This window comes from Chamaea fasciata, unplaced genomic scaffold (assembly GCF_029207755.1).
Source record: "Chamaea fasciata isolate MVZ Bird 193981 ecotype frontalis unplaced genomic scaffold, bChaFas1.0.hap1 SCAF_5, whole genome shotgun sequence".
Classification (NCBI taxonomy): Eukaryota; Metazoa; Chordata; class Aves; order Passeriformes; family Sylviidae; genus Chamaea; species Chamaea fasciata.
Window position 1 is genome coordinate 63,445,535 of NW_027094090.1, and position 24,849 is coordinate 63,470,383.

The 24,849-nt window shown below is 44.2% G+C and overlaps 1 protein-coding gene across 1 annotated transcript in view; it reads right to left on the minus strand.

The window, feature by feature from the left end:
• Window positions 1-3,730: 3,730 nt before the first annotated feature.
• The window catches only part of MYH9 (myosin heavy chain 9), a 70,166-nt gene continuing 49,047 nt past the window's right edge, over window positions 3,731-24,849 (minus strand). Inside the window, exons 16-41 of the mRNA XM_066184027.1 lie at window positions 23,536-23,729; window positions 23,074-23,195; window positions 22,641-22,710; window positions 21,520-21,680; window positions 20,692-20,800; window positions 19,588-19,719; window positions 18,743-18,949; window positions 18,112-18,249; window positions 17,511-17,634; window positions 16,555-16,726; window positions 15,749-15,961; window positions 15,161-15,305; window positions 14,473-14,679; window positions 13,428-13,532; window positions 12,003-12,155; window positions 11,392-11,640; window positions 10,693-10,905; window positions 9,808-10,020; window positions 9,291-9,452; window positions 8,474-8,602; window positions 8,046-8,134; window positions 7,721-7,844; window positions 6,434-6,642; window positions 5,907-6,015; window positions 5,434-5,606; window positions 3,731-5,267 (exon numbers count right to left, since the gene is read on the minus strand). Of these exons, the coding sequence (XP_066040124.1) occupies window positions 5,150-5,267; window positions 5,434-5,606; window positions 5,907-6,015; window positions 6,434-6,642; window positions 7,721-7,844; window positions 8,046-8,134; window positions 8,474-8,602; window positions 9,291-9,452; window positions 9,808-10,020; window positions 10,693-10,905; window positions 11,392-11,640; window positions 12,003-12,155; window positions 13,428-13,532; window positions 14,473-14,679; window positions 15,161-15,305; window positions 15,749-15,961; window positions 16,555-16,726; window positions 17,511-17,634; window positions 18,112-18,249; window positions 18,743-18,949; window positions 19,588-19,719; window positions 20,692-20,800; window positions 21,520-21,680; window positions 22,641-22,710; window positions 23,074-23,195; window positions 23,536-23,729 (4,040 nt within the window). The 3' untranslated portion in view covers window positions 3,731-5,149. The remainder of the gene's footprint in view (window positions 5,268-5,433; window positions 5,607-5,906; window positions 6,016-6,433; window positions 6,643-7,720; window positions 7,845-8,045; window positions 8,135-8,473; window positions 8,603-9,290; window positions 9,453-9,807; window positions 10,021-10,692; window positions 10,906-11,391; window positions 11,641-12,002; window positions 12,156-13,427; window positions 13,533-14,472; window positions 14,680-15,160; window positions 15,306-15,748; window positions 15,962-16,554; window positions 16,727-17,510; window positions 17,635-18,111; window positions 18,250-18,742; window positions 18,950-19,587; window positions 19,720-20,691; window positions 20,801-21,519; window positions 21,681-22,640; window positions 22,711-23,073; window positions 23,196-23,535; window positions 23,730-24,849) is intronic.

A 24,849-nucleotide genomic window follows, 5' to 3' on the forward strand; every position in this document is an offset into this window, starting at 1 on the left:
ACCAGCTTTGGGAAGCAGAAACGGGGTCTGAAAGAGCCAGCTCTGATCTAGGATGGACTTGGCAGCATGGACAGGATGAATGCAGGCCCCACTCCCTTCTCAGCTCCCATGGGGAAGTGCTGAGAAGGAAATGAAATAAGCTTTCAACACATGTCACTGGGCATGGGGCAGCCTAGGCAGGCTTCATCCATCCAGCAGCTTGCAGGGCTGGGAAGTTTTGCCAGAGTCCTCTCAAATCCGAGGGACAGCTCAGGATTGAGTAAAGCACGCTGGAAGGGAAGAGCCTGTGCTAGGAGAAACGATGCTTCCCTTGCTGCTGCACCAGGAGTGCCTCAGTGCCAGGAGTTTGGGGGAGGAAAAGTGAAAGGTGGTCTCAGCTCCTGTGTGATGCTGTTCCTTCGTAAGGCAACACAGGGAGATGTTCCCCTGGATAGAGTGAGAATGAAAAGCAGGAAGTTCCTTTGATCACAGCTCCAAAGGTTTATTGTATTTTTTTTCGTTCCTCCACTAAGTCATTGCTTCACCCACAAAGCTGGTGGAGGCTGCCTCACATCTCTTGGCTGTACAGTGCAGCATCCCTACACTTCTAGGCAACTCTCTACTGGCACCACCACTTTCTGCCACCAGAACTTCACGTCTAGTAAGACTTTTTCTTGCCACAGAGCCCTCCTTCTTTAAGCTCAGTCTTAAATGAAGTCAGTGATTTGAGCGATGGCTCTTCTAAACAGGAGCCTAAGGAAGTGATCTATTTGTCCCAAGTGATACATCCTGCCACAACACCAACTTCGATGAGATTCTGCACAAATTCCATCAGAAGTCAATTAGGGCTGTAGTGAATTAAGCCATTCACAGTGTAATTCCAACTTAATTAGCAGCAAGCAACCACATTATGAGTAACACAGCGTTGCGAGGCCAAGCACTCCATCATCATCAGTCCTCCACTTCCTCCCTCGTTCTTCCTTAGGGCTGGAGAGCTGAGGAATAGAGAAACCTCCAAGGCAGACTCTCCTTCAGTGTCCCATGGCCTCTGCTGCCTGCATGCACCCTCAGCTGCTGCAGGTGAGTGGAGAAGGTGGCCTGCCCTCAATGCTCCTCCTGCACAACTAAGCCCAGTCCAGAGAGGCTGTATTTTTACCTGATTGGCTTTTCAGCATCCTTCTCTGGATGTTTTACCCAAATTCAAAGTCTCAGAGAGGGAGGCTGTCCCAGCGCAGCGAGCTGGCTCCCTGCACCTCTCTCTTCTCATGTGCCAGACCATCATTGCTCAAGACGTTTCACATTTTGCTTTTCCTCTTGCTGCACAGCTGCTCACCTCTTTGTTCTGCTCAGCCACACAGGCTTGAAATGGTAGCAAGGTTGGGAGTCACAAATTAAGGACAAGAAAGGTTTTGGTTTAGGTTTGTTTGCTATCCTTTTCCTTCTGCTTTCACTCCCACTGCTAGAGCATCAGGGAAAAGGTAAGATTAAATACAGACAGACAACAGTTATCCACTAGTACTAGCTCTCTGTCCTGAAACTGGGAATATTGTGTCTCCAGCATCTCCAGAACAGGCTGCGCAGCCTGAGCTCTAGTTGGCCTACAGCAGCCTGCATCTTATTTTCAGATCACTCAGACCACTGCTCTGAGACCTCCCTTACATCACAGGCTGGGAAAGCTGCAGATTTCCACCTTAGCTCCCCCACTCCAGTGCCTGTCACTGAGGAATCCCACTTCACAGCCATTGAAATTTGCACCCTCATTCTCCATTTACATTAAGTGGTACTTGAATCAATTTGTGGAAGAAACGGAAGAGAGCTAATTCCTAATCCTGGCAGGTCAGTGCAGTTGTGCCCAGGAGCCCAGCTGGAACTGGCTCTAATGGCCTCTGTCCTTGCTCTGCCCTGGGGGAAGCTGCAGCAGGGACAAGCAGCACACTGAGCTGCTCCCCAGGAAAGAAAGTTCTTTGCACAAGATGCTGCTGCAGGTCTGGTGATTTACCTCCATTTCCCAGAGGCTGGAGTTGGGCTGGTTGCTCTGCCTCTCGGTTCTGCTGTTGCAATGGCCTGTGAGGGCCATGCTATAAACTGGCAACAATTCAATCTTTTTTTTTTTTTTTTTTCTTAGCCAACTTATTGCATCTGGTTGCTGATCCCTTGTCCCAGCAGAATGGCCCACTGCAGGGATAGGAATGTTTGTAATCAACTTCATCATCTTACATCTCCTTAAAATCTCTCTATGCCCTTCCCTCTAATTCAGACCCTTCCAACCCCTGCTGGGAGCAGCCCTGGGGCTGGATGGTGCAGACAACAAACAGAGCTCCAGCAACAACTTCCAGAAACTTTTTCTATAGGGCCCATAGAAAAGGTCCCAGCTCAGTCTCTTTTCCATGCTTATCCCAGCCCTTGTAACCATTCACCAAAAATCCCAGGAAAAACCACTGTGAAGCATTTACCAGCTCTGGAAAGCCACAGAAGACCACAGAAGAGCAACTAACCTGAAGCCATGAGAATCTCCTGGCTCAAGGCTGCACTCTGCAAAGCAGAAAATGGTGAACAGACTTAATTTTGTCCCTTCCATGGGGATGCACAGAGAAGTGGAAAGCTGAAGAAAAATACTGTGCCAGTTAAAAAAAAGACACAAGCCTCTTTCCATCTTGCACAGGACAGAACAGCAGCCAAGCAGTGCTCTGGCTCACACAGCGCAAGGCTAAGGACACAAAAAGCAGCCAGCACTTAAAAGGGTCATCACACCACCAGCACTCAGGTTCTGCTCTGGACCACTGCAGTGCCTGGCCAGAGGTGCCATTTCAGGTTGATCCTATGATGAGAAAGCAATTTCTATGCAATTTAAAGGGCACACTGGTCTCAGATACCCTGCAAGTTTCTGCAAAACACTTTGGAAAAAGATTGAAGCAGCTGAGCCAGTAAACTCCCAGATGACACTAAGTCCAGTCCTGTTTTTAACAGCCTATATGCAGGACATCAGCACAGCAGTGCCTGTGTTCCACACATCACGAACCCACATCCAGCCCCTCATGCCTTAATCCCTTATCCATGCTTTCAAAAACTGCAGCCAATGTAACACAGCTTCAAAAGCAGCTCATTCTCAACTGACCCTTTATAATGGGACTGCACCCACTCGTGCAGCAGCACATGGTCAATCGTGCCTGCTCCTTCTGCGCTCCCCCTTGGTTCTTTTAACTTCTACTTACATTTGAGTTTCTTAATGAGAAGACTTTTCCCCTCCCAACATCTGGTTAGGCAGAAACGCCGCCCTTGGGGGCAGCAGCCACAAGGGCAGCAGCCACGTGTGCTCCCCAGGGAAGGAGATTCCTGTAAGCTGCACCCTCCCCACTCCTTGTTTGCCAGACTGGCCCTGGCAGCAGCCTCTGCTGGCAGCACAGGCCCCTCGTGGGGAGCGCCAGCACCTCCCCCCATATCGCTGCTACCCAGGGCCCGGCCCAGCCCCGACTGCAGCTCCCAGTTCAGACTTTCTCAGCAAGGTCTGAATCTGCGAGCAAAGAATGGGAGGGACAAGCTCAGAGTCAGGAGCTGCTGGTGTTGCACTCCAGCTTCTCCCGCCCTGGTTGTAGGACCAGAATGTGCTTGTGGCACTTCAAGGGGCCACGAAGACCAGAATATGGGCACAAGTTTCTTATTCAATTTCTGGCAAAAAAGTAACAAAAAGCAGAGTTTCTGTGGCTGCACAGGGTCTTCACTGCACCGAGGGAAGGGCAACACACGCACACAATTGCAGCACATGGATAATCTTTATTGGTAACATCAGTGGAGCACCAGTAAACCATTACTGACTGTAGTGGTGACACACAGCTGAGGCACATGCTAAGGCACTTTTATTATATAAAAAAATTTAAATTCTTCTGTGACAGCAATTGGGACAGGAGGCTCCTGCATTAGGGCGCTTCAGGCATACAGTATGGTGCTTCATATTTTAATCTTACTTTGCTCATAAGTAGGTCTAAATGCAGCATATACAATACGGTTAAGAATACAGGTAAATCCAGCAACCAGTGTACAGTGTAGAAAAGTAAAGACTATCTATATATAACCATGGTCCCAAGAGAAAGGCAGTGATAAAGACCTTTATTTTTTTTCTTAATTACTTATTACAAGAAATACAAAGGCCTTACATATATCTGTGCAGATTAGAGGGTTTTTAATATACTCTTAGTCAATGGTGCACAATAACTAATCCCAACCCCTGGTTACAGAGCAGGTGCAAGAGGCTTGGACATGTCAATAAGAGGAATTTCCCTCCCCTTATCCCCACCCTCTGCCCACTACCCTATTAAATTCCTCTAGATTCTATTACCATTAAATATATTTGGTCCCCTAGAGATTCTCGGACAAGCACAAGACATTGCTCTGCTCCCCCAGCCTGTCACTAACTACTGGTCCACACTACCTTAGATGAAACCGCTCAGAGGCAGAGACACAAACAGGACATCATTGCACTTCAAAGATCTGTCCAGACAGGAAAAAGAAGGGAGGAAAAAAGAAAAAAATGGGAGGGGGGGAAAAAAAAAAAAAAAAAAAAGAGACAACTTTGGCAAGTCCCCCAGGTAAGCGGTCCCAAGAGGAGTTTCCCTCTTCAGCCCTCCCTGGAAACACATGAAAGAAGAAAGGGCAAATTGCCAAGGCCAAAGCACACCGTTTTTCCTGAAACTGCTCCCAAACCACATGGGTGGGCAGATTAAAAGAGGCAGAAGTCTGAGGTCACTGAACATGATTGCCAAAAGCAAACAAAGAGGGAGGGGACAGAATACAGGACGAAGCTTCCCTGCAGCTAGAATTGAAGACAAAAGGAGATTTACAGCAAAGATAATCTTTCCCTAACCCCACTCCCTCCAAACTGTATAAGGATTTACCAGCAGACATGGCACAGACAGTTCTACAGGCCTTTGCAGTGGCCAAACTGCTGGTCAAATTTCAGAGCCCTGACTCTTTGGCATTAAATACAAAGAGGATTAGGAAACTGCAAAGAGGAGAAAACTAGGAACACAGATGCCTGATGGCTCCAGATACACAGACCTGGGCTTGCTCTGCAGATCCCCAGCCAATTTGGGAGAGGGTTTGCGAAAAGTCCAATAGAAGAGGAGAGGGTAGATGGGTCGCTCCCTCACATGTAACCTGGGTCAAATGGGAGGACTTATTCAGTAGCTTTGGCATCACCAGCATCTGCCTTGCCATCCACTTCCTCGTCGGAGCACTCTCCTGTTCCCTTCCTGACCATCCGGCGTGTCATGACAAACGGCAGGTCCCCACGCCTAGGAAGGACACAGGGCACGTCAGCAACATTCCATGGAACTCACAGGCAGGACAGGCTCTGGCAGGAGGTGAGGAAGCACCTGGCCCCACTGTTTGCTGTGGGCAGCTGCACAAAGCCCATGCTGCACTGGCTGCCAAGGTGTGGCACAAAATGCTCCTCCTTACCTGAGCTTGCTCTTCAGGGAGCTGACTTCTCTATTCATTGCATCCGCTGTTTCAGTGGCATCCTCCAGCTCCCGTTGGAGCTTCCTACGGGATGCATTGGCTCGCTGGGCCTCCTCTTCTGCTTCCTCCAGCTGGCGCTTCAGCTGCTTCAAGCGCATGTTTGCCTTGTCCGCCTGAGCATGTATGGGGCAAAAAAAGGTAAGTACTCAGTATTTCCCCTCGAGCGGCAGCACAGTAGTTAGAGTAGCAAAAAGCAGAGTTTCCAAAGCCCCCTCTTCCCTTTCTGAAGGGAATTGCCTAGGAATTGAGAGGTCCTAGCTTTTCTTTAAAAGAATTACATTTTCATCTGTCTCATCTTGTAATTATTACAGTGACTGAAAAAGTTAAATCCATAGGATGGTGAAAGCCTTGGTCATAGAAGGGAAAGCCTGCCCCCCAGAAGACTCACAGACACTGCAGGTCACTGTACCCACCTGATCTTTGAATTGCTCAGCATTACGCCTCTCATCATCCACCTGTAGCAGGATGTCTTTCAGCTTCTTCTCGGCACGGCGCACCTGCTTGCTGGCAGCCTGGCGCTCCCTGAACACAAACACAGGGGGGTTCAGACAACAGCTTATCTCCCACTGTCCCCAACAAGATCACCTGACCTGGGCAAGTTAGAAGTGAGAAAGATAGCAAAAGTCCTCCTTAATTTAGGAAGAAAAGGGGATGGGGAGCTATGTTCCCCAGAAGTGACCAAAAGGCTGATGTCACATGGACAAGAGCTACAGAGGGGCAACAAGTGTACCACAGCTACAGTTTCAGGAGTGGTTAAATTCAGAAGAAGCTATAAGTGTCTACTGTGAAAAACAAGGAAGGTATGCCACGATCTTACTTCTGTACTACCCTGTACACCTAGGATGAAGCTCTCACTCAGACAAATCAGATTTAAGAAGAGCTTAAAATGCCAGAAGGGGTGGAAGGTTGTAAAGTAGACAGAGTTTCTCCTAGTACATACTTTGTCTCCATGTCCAACTGCTCTTCCAGCTGTGCTATTTTTGCTTCCAAGGCCGTGATGGTAGCCTTGTACTTGGACTTGACGGCACTCTCCATCTCCTGCAGTTTGAGCTTGAGCTCCTTGTTCTGGCGCTCCATCTGCTGGCGAGCGTTCTCGTTCTTCTGCGCGTTGCTGCGCTCGGCGTTCAGGTCGGCATTCATCTGATCGATCTGCAGAGAGAGAGAGAGAGAGAGAGAGAGAGAGAGAACGACTCCTCAGCACAGCCAGTGCTCCTGCCTGAAAGGCTCATTTATTTCTCAGACTCAAAAAGAACAAGGACCTTCAGGGTGAGCTGAATACTTGGAATAACTCCGATGCAGAGGGAGCTGTCTGTAGGCAGGACACTTCTCAAAGTATCTTAGTTTACCCAGATTTTCAAAGTAATTCCTTGAATAACAGGTTTATCAACATCCTCTTAGGGCTAACTAAACTTGCCAATCACATTCACTGTCCTCTGGGTATAAGGTCATGGTCTGGCACTTAACACAGTAATTATCAGTCTTATCCAATATAAGTGTTTTACTAATTTATTTTTTATTTGCTGTCTGTCTACTTCCACTACAAAGCAGCAGCTTAAAAATACTGACTTTCAGAGGTAAAAGGGCAAGAACTTGTCTACTTCCAAGCCAGGGCTCTGGCTGATAGTCAGCCAAGTAGAGAACTACACTCTCATCTATCAGAATGAATGAACCCTTTGGAAAACCATCAGCCCAGCTCCTTACCACCTTGGACTGGTGAGAAAACAACATGCTTGACTCTCAAAAAAGTTGGGCAGACAAAATACAGCACACAACAGGCAGATCAAGATCATGGTTTCTACAGCAGCCTAACAAATTTCATATGTTCAGTCCGTTTGAAACAGCACAGAACTGGCAGAAAAGTAATTTTCCAAACACACTGTGGCACTCTTCAGCATGTCAAGCTGGAGCAGCATGCCACAGAACATCTTTCTCAATATCCCTTAATAGAGAAAAAAGGGACTGGGAGGGGGTTGGTTTGGTTTAAAATAAACTTGGGAGATTGTTCCAGCTACCCAGTAATTTTAAACGCCCAAAGCCAGTGAGTTAACATCAATTTTGGCTGCTATTTTCCGTACTGTGGTATTCAGCTATTTCATCTTGCTCACACACCCATGGCCTTCTGAGGGCCTGCACTGTGCACAAGGCAGCTGCTGGCATTACTCAGAGCACAGTCTGACAATGCAGATACCAGAGAACCCCCACGGGCCACTGCAGCCTAAACAGGTACCTGAAGATTTGCCTTCTTGAGCCGGTCATTGATTATCTCTGTGTTGCCCTGTTCTTCCTCTAACTCCTCCTCCAGCTGAGCTATCCGTGCCTCCAGGCGCCTCTTCTCCTCCATGGCCAGTGCTCTACAGGACACAGAGTCATGAAACCATTAAAGCAGCACTGATAGCATCAATGTCTTGGTGAAAACTCATCATTTGTATATTAGCTCAGTCTTTAGAAACCAGAGGGAATACAGTGTGTCCTGCAGTCTACATAAAAATAACAGGCCAAGAAGTGTTTTCTCACAACAGCTCCTCCTCCCTCAAAAGGGGAGCATTACTCACCCTTTACCACTGTTGTTGGCAATCTCATCAGCCAGCTCATCCCTCTCTTGCTGGGCCTGGCGCTTGGCACGCTCAGCAGCTGCAAGTTCCTGGAATGAAAACGAGACAGACAGTGATCCAATAGGAAGTTACCAATTAATGCAGTATAGGAAAAAGGAGTTACTGGTAATGGCTGGTATGGTCTCTAGCATAATCCAAAGCTAATTATATGATGTGGCCTGCTCCCTGCCCACCCCACAGCCTCCTTTGCTTTGCATGTTCCTATCACAGCTGTCAGGAAAGGGCCAAATTCTGCATTTTGAAATGGACCTTGTATTTGAGCAAAAAGTACAAAAGAAAGGAAATAAACACTCCAGCTTAGACTGCTACATACAGTTCTTGGCCAAAGAAAACAAACCAACCCTTGACTTTCATGCACATTCCATTACCTCCTGCAATTGGATCATCTCTGCCTCCATGCTTTTCAGCTTCTTCTCATTTTCTTTGGCCTGAGCCAAGATCTCTTCTCTGGAGGTACGTGTGTCCTCCAGTTCCCGCATGTAATCCTTCATTTGTGCCTGAAAATGGAGAACAGCAAGGGATGAATTTCAGCGCATTCATATTAAGAGATGTGGTTTGTTTGTCTTACAGGAAACATGGATGGAAAACAGAAATAGGGATTCATTACTCTTCAGAAACCACAAAGGTTGCTGTAAAAACAAAAGGAATCATCCTTTTTGCATTTCACAAGTAACATGTAAAAATATCAATGGAAGCAAACAGGATTGCTTATTTGTAGAAAAAAAGTTTTGTCAGATAAATGGAGAGGGGAAGGGAAGGTACAGGAAGCTTTCTAGTGAAGCAATGGAATGAACAGTCTAGGGAGGATTTAGTTTTTCCTAAGAACAGGTCAGACAACTGCCCGCAGGAATTTAAAAAGCACAACAGAGCCATCATGGGGCAGGAGTAGGCCTCAATGTTATTTAGGGTCCTCTAGCTTTGCAGCTCTGGAATCCTTTCCAAAAACACAGCACTAGACCCAAGCACTAGAGTGAACTTTGCCTACAGCTTGTCTCCCAGGAGTTAAACAGGCAGATTGGGATTAGAAGGATGCTTGAAATGCCAAAAAATCTTTCACAGTGAACTGCTGCAAGATTCTGCTGCTCTTGTGACAGTGATGAATTGTTCTGGCAAGGTGAAATCTTTCATGCCATTTCCCTGGGTAAAAACTCTGCCCTGACAGTTGAAACAGCTGCAATGTTTCACCTGCAGTTTGCGCAGCTGCTTGATGGCTTCTTCACGATTCTTGTTAGCAGTGTCTATATGGCTTTCCAAATCCTTCAGGTCCATCTCAAGCTTCTTCCTGGCAGCCACAGCCATGGAGCGCTGTTTTCGTTCATCCTCCAGCTCGGCCTCCATCTCCCGAACCTGTGTGGAGCAGCAGAGGCATCAGCATTTCAGCTCCTTCGTTTGCCAGCACCCATTTTTCCTATTCCCCTTCCAAAGGCTGTGTAAGTGCAAGCATGTGACTTGTCTTCATTCTCCCTGGCAGGGGGACGGGGTTGACATTCCTCACTAACAAAGCCCCCCAGGTTCCTGTGGGAGACAGACACTATTGGAACATTCACACACACAAGGGAGGAAATTTCTCACAGCTTTGCAATGTTGCCTGGGGTATTAACATGAACAGCGGTCTTTGGCTTGGCACTGTCTGTCTGACCGTCTTTGGACACAAGTGCGTTTGTGTACGGAATGCATTGAGGATTTACATAGCACTTCTTACTTGTCTGATGAGCTGTTTCTTCTTCTCTTCATTCTGTTCATCACGCCCCTGGAGGTCCCGGTCAAACTGTGCCTTCATAGCCTGTTGGTTCACTTCTAGCCGCAGTTTGGCATCCTCTGTGGCCTGCAGTTCATCCTCCAGCTCTTCCAGCTGCGTCTTCATCTCCTCCACCTGCTGCTCCAGGGCTCGCTTAGCTTTCTCCAGCTCATGGACCTACAAGACAGCACCACATGTGAGGTTTCCGCAGAGAGTGGAGACAATTTAATCTACCCTAACAGAAAAAAGGCTACGAGGAGCCACACACATCAGACAGGATACAAGAACACTGCTCCTGTCCCTTGTATTAGGGCAGATGCATGCTGCCAGTCTGAACCACTGTTAGTGGTAATTACTGTAAGTTCTGGTTGTGTGTGTGTGTGGTGGTGGGGAGAAAGAAAAAAGCATTTACCAGCCCAGTCCTGACTTAGTGAAGACTTACCAGAGCTGGACACCCCTGGTTCTGATAGAATTCAAGGAAATACTTCTTAGCCTCTGAATTTATTCTTTTCCTTCATTAACGTAACATTTCTTTTTTTTAATATTGGAGGTAACATCTTCCACTGCCTGGTTGATAGGTGTATTTTACATATCAGGTTCACACCATACCTTCATCTCTGCCACAAGGATACCAGGTAATTTTCAGTTTTGCAACTGCCTCATTTGGGTCATTTCCAACCCATCTTTTCCCCTTACTGATGTAACACAAACATAACATTAGCAAACTCACAATGTATCCAGTACTCTCTACAACTCTGTGTTACCACTGGCATCAGCTGTTTCCACTGCAAAAGTAACAGTATCAACTGTGTGACATATCCTGCCCAGACACTTTAACTGAATACTTACACTTTTCCCAACATCATCCTTTGAGCTCATGAGATCTTCCATGTCGGCACGAAACTGCTTATTGACTCGTTCCAGCTCAGCCTTCTGCTCTATGGCTTCTTCCAGGGCTCTGGCCAGGGACAGGGCCTTGGTCTCCTTCTCCCGGGCCTCTGCCTCAGCACGGTCCCGTTCTTCCGCATACTTGGCAGAGATGGTCTTCTCCTCTGCCAACAGCTACAAGAGCACAGCATCAGTATTCTGAGAAATTACTGATCATTTGCTAACTAGGTAAACATGCATCTTTTCATCAGGGCTTTCTTGACAGTGTTCTTCCATGGACAGAAGGAATCAAGAAAATGCAGCTTCAGAGAATGAAGCGCGCCATCCCACCAACTGTGCTGACCCCAAGTAACAAACCCCTGATTTCCTAGGCCTCCAACCTATTATTTTCAACCTTCCCTGAGATGATTTGCACAAAACACTTCAAGCTCAATCTTGGTTTTGATACAAACCTTATCCCCTGGGGAAAAGGAATGTTGCTTAACTTCCTATTCATAGAACAAAATGAATTTCTGTCTATTAAAGCTTTTTTCTCCACTCTACGTGCTCTGCCTTACTTCAGAAATAAATATGCATTCTCCAAGCAGTATTGCTTATGTATTCTTAAAGCAGACTTATCAATCAGATGTACCTACTGAATGTTTATGACTGAAGTCATACCTGATCAAACTTCTTCTGCTTCTTCTCTAGGTTGGAGACGATCTGCCGCTGATGGTCCAAGTCCACAGCAAGGTCATCTAGCTCTTGCTGCAGGCGGGTCTTTGTTTTTTCCAGCTTGTCATATGCAGCTGTCTTCTCTTCATATCGCTGGCTCAAGCCCTCCAAGTCCTTCTGCAGCTTCTTCCTGGCTTCCTCTGCTGACTCAAGGCAGCCCAGACCATCATCCATCTTCTTCTTTGCATCTATTGCCTAAAGGACCAGGATTGCACATGAAGCCACAAAAAACGTTCTGTGCAGTCTACCAGCACCAGAAGTTTAGGACTTTCAAGTAAGAGAGTCTGCTCATTTCTGAAGGTACTACTCCCTGTTCAGATAATACCGTATGACTGAATTCCCAAAGGAATTCCTGGACAGAAACCTACGAACAATTCACATGGTTATCATCAGACACCTCCTCATTTCTTCTCTCAATCAAATCAGCAAAATCACCCTTGCCAGGAAAGGCTATACTAGTAGAAGTCAATTCTGCATTTAAATCTTATTTCTCTAAAGACAGACCTGTACTTATCCTTCTTCTCAAGTCACTGGTTTACAGGATGCACACTCTGTACCTGTTGCTGAAGAATAGAGATCTGTTTCTCCAGGTTTCTTTTTGCCTCCTCTTCTTCTTCCAGTTGCTCCTTGAAAGCATTCTTCTCATCCTCCGTTTGCTTCAGCTTAGTGCTTAGACTGAGTTTGAGTCGAGTCTCTTCCTGCAGCAGCTCCTATAAAGCAAACACCCCAGTGGAATTCAGCACCACTCACTGGATTGAAAGGCTCACAATCCTCACCCCACTCTCTCCAGGAGCACTTCTGAAGTTGAGTTTAAGCATGCAACTAATTGCACAGATAAGACAACTGAAGACAGAATTTAAATAAATGCCTTTCAGTGAGTCAGTACAGAAACAAAATATTCAGAAGGGTCCTATTCTCTCCTACACTCTAACCATTGAAGTATACTCCTTGCCACACGAGCCCTTCTCAAGGCCTTACCACACAAACTTTTCCACAGTCCTTTCTGAAATCCTCCAAGTAGCACTGGAAGTATTCAGACCTTTCCCAACAATAGCATGACAGTGCTCTGCTACGTGTCTCTCTCATACTCCAATAGCAAAGCAACACACATCAGGCCCAAGTGCTTGTGCATGGTTTAAAACAATGCTGGTCTCAGCAGAACTGTACAGCACTGATCATTTAGCAGCTTAGGGCACAACAGCATTGACTGACTTAGGCTGCCAGTGCTTGAGCTGAAGGATCTGTAAAGATTAACCAATCTTCAAAGTAGTGCAGAATTTTTGTATTGTGCCATGTCTTTGAGTCTGTTTTTTAGAGTATTAAGTAGACAGAACATCAATGACTGGTCAAGGCTACTTATTATTGATGTGCTCTTCCTTTCCCTTCCAACCTTCTTAGCACTCCATGCTTGACCTTACGAGTCATATCCTGCTAACTGTAAATGTTTGTTTTTCCCAAAGTGCAAGACTAAGGATGATTTAATTCCTAAAAAAATACAAAATTACTTCATTTCATTATATCACTTCCCCAACATCCACTGAGAAATAAAACTTTCTGCTTAATTTGTCGTATTTACTGGAAATCACACACATACAAAGAAACCCTGTCAAACACTTGACTCTGAAGATCTCAAACAAGAACTTCATTCCAGTCAGCTGAAGCACGAAAGTGCTCACAGCTGTAAAGGTGATAGAGTAGGACTTCTAAGCCCAAGACAGGGAAAGTCAGATATGTTCCACAGGCTGAGGAGGCAGAAGGAAGATAACCAGCTTGTTTCTGTAGAAATGCTATCAATGCTATGCAGTATAAACCCCACAGTGTAAAAAAACCCCAAACCATACAAACACAAAAAAACCAACCAACCAAACAAAATCCAGACCAAATTCTTTGAATTTTTGTATAATAAATACTTAATGGCATCCATTTCTCCCTTTACCAATTTGTAACAGACATATAGTTGCCTTAGTTTCCAAAGCTCTCACCTGTGCATCCTGAAGCTGTGATTCCAGAGCAGAGAAATCCTTTGCTAATTTGATTGATTTACTGTCAGACTGGTTCAGAAGACCTGTGACATTGTCCAACTCGACCTGAAGGAGAGATCAGAGTATCAGTTACTGAATGCATCAGCAAAAACAAAGACAGGAAGAGGTGAGCAGCTACGAGACCTAAAAGTGAAAACAGAGGCACCTCTCAACAGGAGGGCATGTGTAGAATCTTTCAAGGAATAAACACATTTCCACAGTCCCAGGAACTAAATATGAGAAGCTGACAAGAGATTTTTATTTCAGATCATCTCTATTGCAACAGCCTGCTGATCTTGGTTGGTTTGGGTTAAGGCATATATGAGATTTTAGCCTGGTAAGCAATTGTAAAAATTTTTATTAAACTAACTCTCTATTTTATACTAATCTGCTTCAAGATTATATCTAGAGTATCCAAATTACATTTTCACACTTCAAAAGGTTGTGCATATGCTGGCAATGTTCAACTTTTAATGATAACCCTCCATAAAGGAGAAGGCAAAAAACAACGTTTCATGTCACTCTAAGGAATTTGCTGCTCCTTTGAAGAAAGGAGAAACCCATAAATTCCCACATCATCCTTAAGCCATCAACCATGTGACAAAACTTCCAGACACCATCTTCCACATGAGTTACTCAACCACCAGTCTGTGTGTGCCACTCCAGGTGCTCCAGCAGCTGAGTGCTCACAGAGCTGTGCAAACAACTGCCTGCCTTCAGGGAGCACAGACACACTGACTCCTTGAGCCTTATAAAACTCAAACAGCAACTGGTTATTTCACCTTCTCAGGGCTGCTCAAAATAAGTAAAATCAGTCCAAATATCCTGATCTGGTAATGAGTTAACGAGTTTGCATAGTACTTGGGAAGCAAATGATGGATTTGCTGTTTGTAGGAACATTATCCTCAGGAGGAACAGAATTTTTTAACTAGCCATAGGAGACACCACCCTACAATCTTTTCTCTTGAGCCCTGGGCTGAAGCTAAGGAAAACCCATGCCACTCACCTGCAATTTGTTAACCCTCTCAGCCAGTTCAGTCTTGACTCTTTCGCCTTCTGTAAATTTCACCTGCAGCTCCTGGAGCTGAGCATCCACTTTTTTCCGCTTGTGCTCAGCATCGCCTTTGCCCTGCAGAAGAGCCTTCACCTCATTGGACAGTTCAACCTTCTCACTCTCCAGAGCTTGTTTTGCTTTTTCAAGATTTGCTTTCACCTGAAGAGGAAAAGAAAAGGCAGCAAAACCCCTCAGACTTCACATATGGCAGGATCCAGTGAGTACTTGTTTTTCCAACAAGCAAGCTAATGCTGTATGTTTAGCAGTTAAGTTGCAGATTGCTTACTCAGAAGAAAACAAGATGAACAGCCTGTCACTGATTTTCAGGAGACAATCTAACAATCAGAGAAGACAACAATGCAGAAAAAAGTCCTGCACCATCAGATTTCCAAATTAAAGGTTGCACAAGCTAACAAGTGCTAGCAGTGAGAAGAATGTCTTGGCTGTGCAGTGTAACATGCCTAACAGAAGAAAAAAATGAATATCACTATTTTAAACAGCTTTTTCTAGTTTAATGGAGAAAAGTGATCTATCACGGAAGAAGAATACATGTATGAGTATCATGAATACTTTGTGCTCCTCTCCACTGTCATTTCAGGGAGGTTGATTGCTTTGGCCTTGTGTTTTCTGTTCCACATACCCGTTTGGTTTGTTCTAACTGCTCTGCCAGCTCTTCAATAGCTTGTGAATGTTTCTGCCTCATCTCTTGGATCTGAGCCTCATGAGTCTTTGCCTCATCTTCTAGGGTCTTCTTCAAAACCGTCACTTCTTGTTCTCGCTTTGACCTGCAAATTTCACAGATTCCATTTAGATGCCAAGGAGGGAATCAAACAGAGGCGTATATCCACCAACAGCATCTCTAATGCAGAAAAATGCCAAGATCTGTTTAGACTACAAAGATATTTTTCAAAGGTAGCACTTAGCACTGCATCCTTCTTAAGTGCAAGCTGGCAGCATTATTTCTGCCTAAGAAGTAACAGCCTGAAAGTACCAATGTTTCAAGGGTACCACTAATACTTTGGTTAGGGAGCAAATCAATTTTCTGACATCAGGTGAGGTAATGCTGTCTTGACTAGGGCTTGCACACCACCTCCTTCTGTAGTCACTGAGGCTGCTAACCAGTGAAAAAGGCAGACTTGCTATGGTAAGAGACTGAATACAGCAGCATTATTAAAAGCAGCCAAAACCAAACCCAAATAAAGATAACACAGCCCCATGTTGGAGTTACCTCAGCTCCTGCTGAGCAGCTGTAGAATCTAGTGTGTCTTCTAGCTCTGTTTTCAGTGCTTCCAGCTCTTCTCCCAGATCCCGCTTCTGTTTTTCAGCTTTATTCCTGAATGCTCTCTCTGACTCCAGGTCTTCCTGCAGCTCAGTGATCTGGGATTCAAGTTCCCTGATCTTCTTCAGGGCCATGTTCTTTTGAGCTGCCTCTTCTTCCACTCTGTGTTCAACATAAGGTTCTGGTCAGAGCCAGACTTAAACTATACAAAAATTAAGACAAACTGTCCTACCAAAAAGAATCAAGAAAAGCTGGTATTGGTCAGCTCTACAATGTTACATTCAGACGTTGATCCATATATGATCTACAAATTCTAAGCTCTATCTCCCAATACTTGAGACAGCACAATTACTCACCTTAAAGAAGGGGACAGAGAGAGACTGACAACAGAAGAAAGCAGAAGAGAAAGCACCATTTTACGTTGGAAATTAAACACTTTACTGAGTAGATGAATGCAGCAACTACCAAAGGGACAGTGTGTTGCCTCTACTTTTTAATCCCAGTTTAAGGATTACTACTCCAGTCAAATGCATGCAGTGGCTATGGCATCCATAATCTAGATCTGTACAGGGAATGTGGCAGTGAGCAGCAGCTAAAGAACTCTAATGCCAAGGACATGGATCTTAAGTAGTCCACAGGCTAAAATACAACATCCACAGGTTGTTTTTATCCCTATTCACCTTATTCCAAGTGACACAAGACAAGTGACACTTTCCAACCAAGTGGTCCCTGAACCCCAGAAGTCAGGTTCTCACCTAGCTAAGGCTGCCTGCAGCTCCTCTTCTTTCTTGGCCAGCTGCATTTTGAGTTCTGCAATCTGAGCCTGCAGCTCAGCAATCTGGTCATGCAGATCAGTGGAGTCCCCTTCAAGCTTCCGACGAGTCTTTTCCAACTCTTGCCTCTGCTTTTCTTCGCGTCGCAGGCGTTCTAATGGAGATGGGGACACGTTAAGCAACACAAATGACACACACTCAGAACATTGTATGAGCACAGAAAAACAGATCTATTTAAGCAGTATTTTCCTGATAACACAACTGTCCAAACTGTAGCTGGACTGCATTATTTTGTCAGGACCTATACAGGCATCTGCTCCATATTTTGCCCTCAAAATATATCTGGGCAATTTCCCCTCCCCTCGCCTTGCAGCCAAACCTCCTTTTCCCACTTCCACTGTAACTGGCAAACATAATGCCAGACTCACACCACACAGGCGTAAGCACCCATTTAGTGATGCTGAACACAAGGTCTGCTCTCCCTTTACTGAAACTAAACTCCCTTTACTGGCAGTCTCCAGAATATCCTTCTAGAACTCTAAAGAACTTGTGCAAACACACTATCAGAAACAGCACTAACCCTGACAGATTGATGCTGCTGGAAGTAGAAAAGTGGAGACACTGCCACAGCAGGAAAAGAAAGAGAACCAGCCTCTCTTCTCCATTGGCCTGGCTGCTTTGGAGAGGATTTTTATTTAGATCAAGGGCTCAGCTGACAAGGCACATAACCTTCAGCCATACAGAGCACAGCTCTATTAAACTGATCAATAGCTTACACACTATAGACCAATTTTTAACCCTTCAGAAACTTGGGAGGACTAAAACTCTATCATAAATGAAACTAAAGTTCAACAAATTTTAACAAGAAATCACCAAAAATTAATCAGACAAGGTCTTTACAGGATCTATCTTTAAAAAAAAATAAAAACCAAATCCACCTTCAAGGTCTGTGATCATGGCCTCATGCTTATTCTTCAGTTTGGCTAAACTCTTAGATTTTTCCTCTTCCTCTGTCAGGTTTGTTGTAAATTCAGACATTCTGTCTTCCAAGAGTTTCTTTTCCTGCAGAATTGAGAAGGCAGAGTCAAAAGAGTTGCTGGAATTACAGGGTATTTTTCCAGATCTGTCAATGTCATAAGTGCCTGTTCCTGCTACAAGGAAACTCAGAAAGAAAGAAATACTTTCAGGATCACAAACAGAAAGTTGAATTTAAATTAAAGATTTGTACATGACATCGCTTTCAAAACTGAAAGGGAAGTCTGTTTATAAAATAATTTGATACTGTTTGGCATAACAATGCATCAGAAAATGTTTGCTCATGGATCATTATTTAAACAAAGTAATGTAAATATACAATTCTGACTGTTGAGAATACAGGCAGGCAGTTACTTTCAAAAATTCAGGTCAGAATTCTCAAAGACAAGACTGAATTAATCAGTAAGTTTTCCTGTAATACGGAAAAGGTCAGCCTGTTGTGGTTTTGTCCAAGAGAAACACCAATGCATCTTTAGCTTGTGGAAGAAGATGCAGGAGTCTTACCTTAGCCAATTTGAGATTCTGATCTTCCAGAACTAGCACATCTTCTTCCAATTTCTTCAATTTGGCCTCTGTGGTCACTTTTTCTAGCTGCAGCTTCTGCCTTGCACTTTCCTCTTCCTCAAGCTGCTCCTCTAGTTCCTTCACAACACCCAAAGAAAAGCAAGGTATTTGTCAGTGTTGCTCACCAATCCATGGAACAGCACAGTTGCAATACTAGAATGGAAGGTTTCTTCACCCTTCCCTCAAGGTATCATCAGCAGGTTCTAGACTGACATCTTTGCCATGACTTAATGCAACATATTGCATGCCAATCAACAAATTTACTAGCAGAAAAAACAATGCTACTTTGCAAAGAATACTACCATTCCTAAAACAAAGCAAAGACTTGTCTAAATTATTTGAGAAGTGGCCATCACCTTCAAGAATGGAACAGCTCATTCCAGACAACTGACTGAATGCCTCAGGCTCAGCACCAGAACTGCTGCATTCTATTGCTGTTTCCACAGATGGATTTTCCTACGCATCTTTCCCCACATTCTCTCTTTAATTTCCCTCCAAGCTGAGGCAAAAGAACCACTCTAACCCATACTATCCTCTTTGCTGACAAGAGACAGCATTCCTAAGGCATTACCTGGATGTTCTGCTGCATTTTCTTCTTTTCAGCCTGAAGATGTTGACATCGTTCTTCCTCTTCCTCCACCCTTGCTTCCAGGTCATGACATATCTCCTCCAGTTCCTGTTTCTTTGCTGTCAGGCGAGCTCTTATCTCCTCAGCTTCAGCACACAGTTCAGTTTCTGCTTGCAACTGTTCCTGCAGCTGCATCTTCTCTGCCATTAGCTACATTGGATGCAAAGCCAGAAATAAGACAAGCTCCAATTTAGCAAAGCACTGAGCAATGTGTGTTAAGTTCTGTGCTCCTCTGTTCCACAATTACAGTTTTAAAGCACTGCAGTAGTCCCCTGCTGTTAACCAAAAGATAATTTTTAAAACACAGTTTTAAGTGTGTGTTCTCCTTCACAAATCAGGTGCTGCAACCACAAATTATTCATAAATTTCTCAAGACCATATCCATCTGAAATACGGATACTGTTTATTTCCTCTTAAAAAAGTAACAAATAATTATCAGCCCTATGGGAAAAAACAACCCTGCTCCCACCTTCTGTGTTCCAAACAAAAAGAATTCCATTAATGACAAGACTGAATTCAACCAGCTTGCTGTAACACTCAGCCAAAGGAGACATTTTTTCCTATAATAGCTATAGAAGGGCAATAGGTAGTCACTGTACAAAAAGACCTACCGCAGGAAATGAGCTATAAGAAGAGCAAAGGAAAGTGAACAAGAAGCAGCCAAGTCCTGTTCCAGCCAGTTGGAATCCTGCAGTTTGTCCATCAGACCAAGAAAGCAAAGGAGGTGCTCTCAAGCAGTTGGCCAGGTGGAGAGAGAAAAATTTTTACACATCAGATTTGCAACTCACCTGGGCCTGGAAGGTCTCCATCTCACTTAGTCTATTTTCTGCAGCCAGCTGCTTCTCCTTGACCTTTATTAGTTCTTCTTCCTTGGCCATCATCTCCTCCTCCTGTCTGCTCACTTGCAGAAGGGGCTTCACCTGAAAGGGAAACCAAGGGAATGTGTATGAGGAATAACAAAAACATAAAGAAATGCTCTTGTACTTGAGATAAGCATTGAACAAAACAACATTTCAAATAAGTGTCTTATATGAACGACCAATCAACTATTTTGTTGTGAACACTGGGGGAATCATACAGGACCAGACATCAGCTAGCCTGCCAATAGCACACTTTCTGCCAGTCCATTTATTCTCCTCCAGGATGGGATTCCTCCAGGAAAGGGTTCAGTAAATTCCAGACCCTCAAGAGTTAATAGTGAGAGAGTAAAAAAGTTGCCATACAATGGGGAAATTCACAGGTAAGTCAATGTCATATAGGTGGACTTCTGTAAGGCCTTTGGCATGGTACCCCACAAGACTTTTCTCTCTAAACTGAAGAGATATGGATTTAATGAGCGGAGTGTTTGGTGATCAAGGAACCCAGCTGGGTTGAATCCAGAGGGGCATTCTGCCCCTCTGATCTGGTGAGACTACACCTGGAGTGTTGCATCCAGGTCTGGGGTCCTCAGCCCAGGAAAGACATGGACTTGAGTAGTTCCAGAGGGTCACAAAAATGATCAGAGGGCTGGAGCACCTCTGCCATGAAGACAGGCTGAGAGAATTTGGGCTATTCAGCCTGGGGAAGAGAAGGCTCCAAGGAGACCTCAGAGCACCTGTCAGTACCTAAAAAGGAGTTCACAAAACAGGGGGGCCATACTTGTTAGGAAGGCTTTTTGTGACAAAAGGGTAATGGTTTTAAGCTAACAAAGAGAAGATTCAGACTAGATATAAGGAAGAAGTTTTTTACAATGAGGGTGGTGAAACACTAGAACAGGTTTTCCAGAGAGCTGGTGGACAGATGCCTGATCCCTGAAAACATTCAGTGTCAGGTTGGATGGGGCTTTGAGCAAACTGATCTAGCTGAAGATGTCTTTGCTCATTGCAGGGGGACTGCAAAGGGAAAACTATTACCTTGGTGAACAACCTCCACCATTGCCAGTTTCGCAGTTTCAAATAGGCAGCACAGTTTCTCTGAAGCACTTTCATAGCTGTTAGCTGCTGCTGGCGCTTGGCAAAGGCTCTGCAAAGCAAGTGGAGATAAGAGGAAGGAATTAGAGCAGCACACAATTCACACCATCAAGCCCTTTCTTACACACTTCTAAGAAGCATCTAAGTATTTTTTCTTTAGAAGGTTCCCTCTCAAAAAACCAGCAGTTTCCAGTGAACTCTCTCCTGATTTTAATTTTTTTTCTGCTTTGGTAAGAGTGGCTATTTTTTCCTTAATCAAATTTCCTATTTTAACAAAATTTCCCTCATGTCTTCTGCTCTGAAAAGTTTTACTATCTTCACTTCCAAAAAGGGAGATCTGAAACAGAGGTGTGTTTTCCCACCAAACTGACAGGTACTACTTTTGATCTTAGAACTCTACCAAATTGCAGCCCTACCTGATAGCTTAAAAGAAACCATACACCTCCTGCATCAGTACTGTGCTAAGACTTTTCCATTTGCACCTTCACAGCACTTCTGTCAAAAATTTGATCTTACAGAGAGGAACAGACTTTACTGCTCAGGTAGTTTCTGAGATACAGCACAGAGATTCTTGCAGGTGTCAGAGGTCTGGGCTTACAGAGATGAGAAAACCCCAATATACCATCAACTGTTATATACAATAAATAAATCATGACCTTTCTGACAAAAAATAATTTCTAGACATACCAATTACCTTTTCTTGAAGATAAACTTGTACTTGAATGGGAGAAATACATGTTTATGATGTACTTTAAAAATCGTGGTACTTACTTTCTGGCCAGGTAGCCTCTGCAACATGCTTGGAATCCAATAATAACATCTGTGATCTTCAGGTCTCTCTCTTCTTCAAGATGAGCAAGGACTCCAGCTCTGAAAAACACTTTACTCTGTCCAATTCGGTAAAGGTTGGAATCCAGCTCCAATGCTTTGATCTAAAGAGAGAGAGAAGAATTCATGTTCTGCATAGACTGTTTCATGTGAAACATCACAAAAAAGATTTGAGGCTTGTGGCTCCAAGACAGCCCTTCTCTACAATGAGGCACTCAGGCAAACCAAAGTTGTAAACTCCCAGTAAATTCCTGGCCTATCCCAATTAGAGGAGATGGAGCTCAGCCAAGCACAGCATCAAACGGAGGTAATCAGAGGCAGAAAATATGACAGAAAGCATCATTTAATACAGTATCACATCAAGTACTCAAAATACAAGATGCTGTGAGGAATGCACGTCTAGTCCTGACAGCCTTCTTCCTTTCCTAGAAGAAACACATCTGTTGATCCTTCCCATTTACTTTTTCTCAGCCCTATCTTTGTCAAAAAACGACAGCCCAGCCCAACCTTCCTTCCAAGAATTTTCTGCCAATGCTTATGTTAGCTAAGCTAAGAATCAGCTATACTCCCATAAGACAGAAAAAAGGGAATCCCTTACAGCCAAGTTCAATTCAAGCCTAGTCATCAAGCTAGAGCCAAAGCTTTCCCTTTGAAGCAGGCAATTCTACAGAAACTAATTGGAGCCTTTGTTGAAAGCATTTGTCAGCAGCAGGCCATGACAAAAAGTTTACTGAAGCTCATACTTTAAGCATGTGCTAAAGATAGCATTAATGCTTCTAAGCATTTTGATTCTATGAATACTGCTGGCATCTCAAAGTATGCATCTGTGGAAACAGAAAGGACAGAAAGGTCCCCTTTGCCTAGGATTATTAAATCTCATGCTAGACAAAAGCCTCCATCCATGAAGCCAAGTGGAAGCTTTTTGCATCCTTCTCTCAGACAAAACATTTGACTTTGGAATTTTGGTCTCTGAGTACAAGTTATATTTAGCATAGACAACTCCAACTTTTAAACCACACCCATAAAGTTTATTCTATTCAAGCAGAGTTTCTGGGATGTTTTACCATCAGCACGCAAGCCTGCTTTCCATCCATAAATCCTTTGGGAATTGCATTTGGAGTTAAGATTTCATATCTGAAAATGAGAAAGCATTAGACTAGTCACACAAGTGTACTTAAAAACAACAAAAAAAAGAAACCAGTGTGCATTCCTATGCCATTATGAGTTCAACAGTTTTACAAAAAACACTGCACCTCTAGACAGCAGAGCATGAAGCAGCAGCCTTGGACAGGATCCTCTATGCCTTACCCCAACTACATCCTTACCGAAGAAATCAAAAATGCTTTTGGGAGGCTTTGTGCCAGGGAACACCAAGATGCAGGTGTGTTGTCTTTGGAAAATTAGCAATCTAGTTGCAATAAAAGACTTCTGTTTTTTGTACTTATATCTTAACTTTCCCAGGCTAAAGACTGCTTCAGATTCTTTTCTAGGGCTCACCTTTGTCTGAATTCCTGGAATACCACTCTGTTGGGGAAACCTTGACGACAAATACGGATTCCCTCCAGGACTCCATTACAGCGAAGCTGGTCAAGGACCAGGTGAGGGTCCAATTTTCCAGCCTAGTGAGGAAAATGTATATTTTATGAATATCACAAAGCTTTTTAAAAAAGGGCTTAACCTCTTGCCTCTCCTCCTCTCTTTTTTTGTAAAGCAGCCAGTTCTCTCTTTTCTAGTTAGAAGCACTGGAAAGCTTTTATGCCACCTTAAGAACTGCAAAGATCATTCTCCAAAATTTTCGTAAGCATACAGTTATTTAGGATGACCTTAAAAAAAATACCCTGAGAAAACAGGGCGTCTTCTAGATCTCATGTAAAACCTGACAAAAGCCATCAACCCAGCCACATGCCCCAGGAAGCCCATGTAAGAATGCATGGGCAGTGTTGTTATACCTGTCTTTACCTTTTTCTCGTGGTTGGGGATAATGCAACGGACAAAGTTGGGATTGGTGTTCCTCAATGTAGCCATCAGTTTAGCCAGCTGTTCTTTGTAGAGCTGTCCCACTGTCCGGAACATTCCCTTCCTGGTTTTAAAGGCCCCTGGCAATGCTGTATCTGACATACCAGCTACCTGATCCAGCCCAACAATACGGTCCACTAGAGAGAGGAAAGGAAAGAGCATTAAAATTCTCCCGCAAACAAAGGAAGTATTGGGACATACAAAGAGCATCTGGGTAGAACAGGATAAATGAGAGGAGCTGAAGGATCCTTTTTGCTTCATCTCTACACAGATGACAACTCCTGTAGAAAATTTGTGCAGGGATAGGAGCAGGAAGGAAAAGAAAGCATCAGCTCACTACAGGAAGTTTGAGTGATGGAGTCAAACTTAGTCCCAAATATATTCTACTGATGCCCTGGATGGCAGCACTGGAAGAGCAATCTAGAAGTCAGTTTCAGACGCTTCTACTTGCTTAGCTTAGAATGAAAAACAAGAGTTCTAGCTGCTAGCCCAGCAGAGTCAACTATTAGTTAACTCTGATTCAGAAGGGGCCACAGATGGAGAAAAAGCCCAGCTTCACTCTTGCATTACAAGCAGGACTGTCATAACCGATGAACAGAAAAGTTACATCTACTTGTAAACTGAACAAGCACAGTAAAAGGCATGACAAAACCCAAACTTCAGGATACCACTGCTTGAGTTGTTTTTCAAGTACCAGTATTCTATGACACAGACATGAACAACAGCACTAGGAGAAAGTCAGAACTCCCTGCCCCAAGCTTCTCCACTATGCCACAGTGACATTCCAAGCATTGATGAAACTATCACCTTGATGGACGGACAGACTTTTTTTCCCCCCCTCAACACAAGTCAGCTAGATCTGATAGCAGCACAGGCAAGAAGAAACTAAAGTTTTACTTTTTCTCATTTCTTTTCTATGTGGAGACAAAAAAATTACCCATCCAGCAAAAACCAACTGTAAATTTCCACACCTCCAATACACTTTTATTAAGGACTTTAAGCTACTCTTCAGCATCTTTAGAGCTACACTCAGGCTCCCAATCTCCAGAAAATACACCAGCTTAAGAATAAGCTAGAAAGAATATTCTCATTTACAGCTAATATTAGCTAAAAACTGTTCACTTCTAGAGCAGCTAGGGTCAAGGTTGTCTTAACAGAAAGAAAAGAAGGTTATGTTACTAGATGACATCACAGGGAAACCCAGAGAAGTGCATCCCAGACTGTGGCTGCGTCAGTCCTCTTCATCTTGGGCCCTGC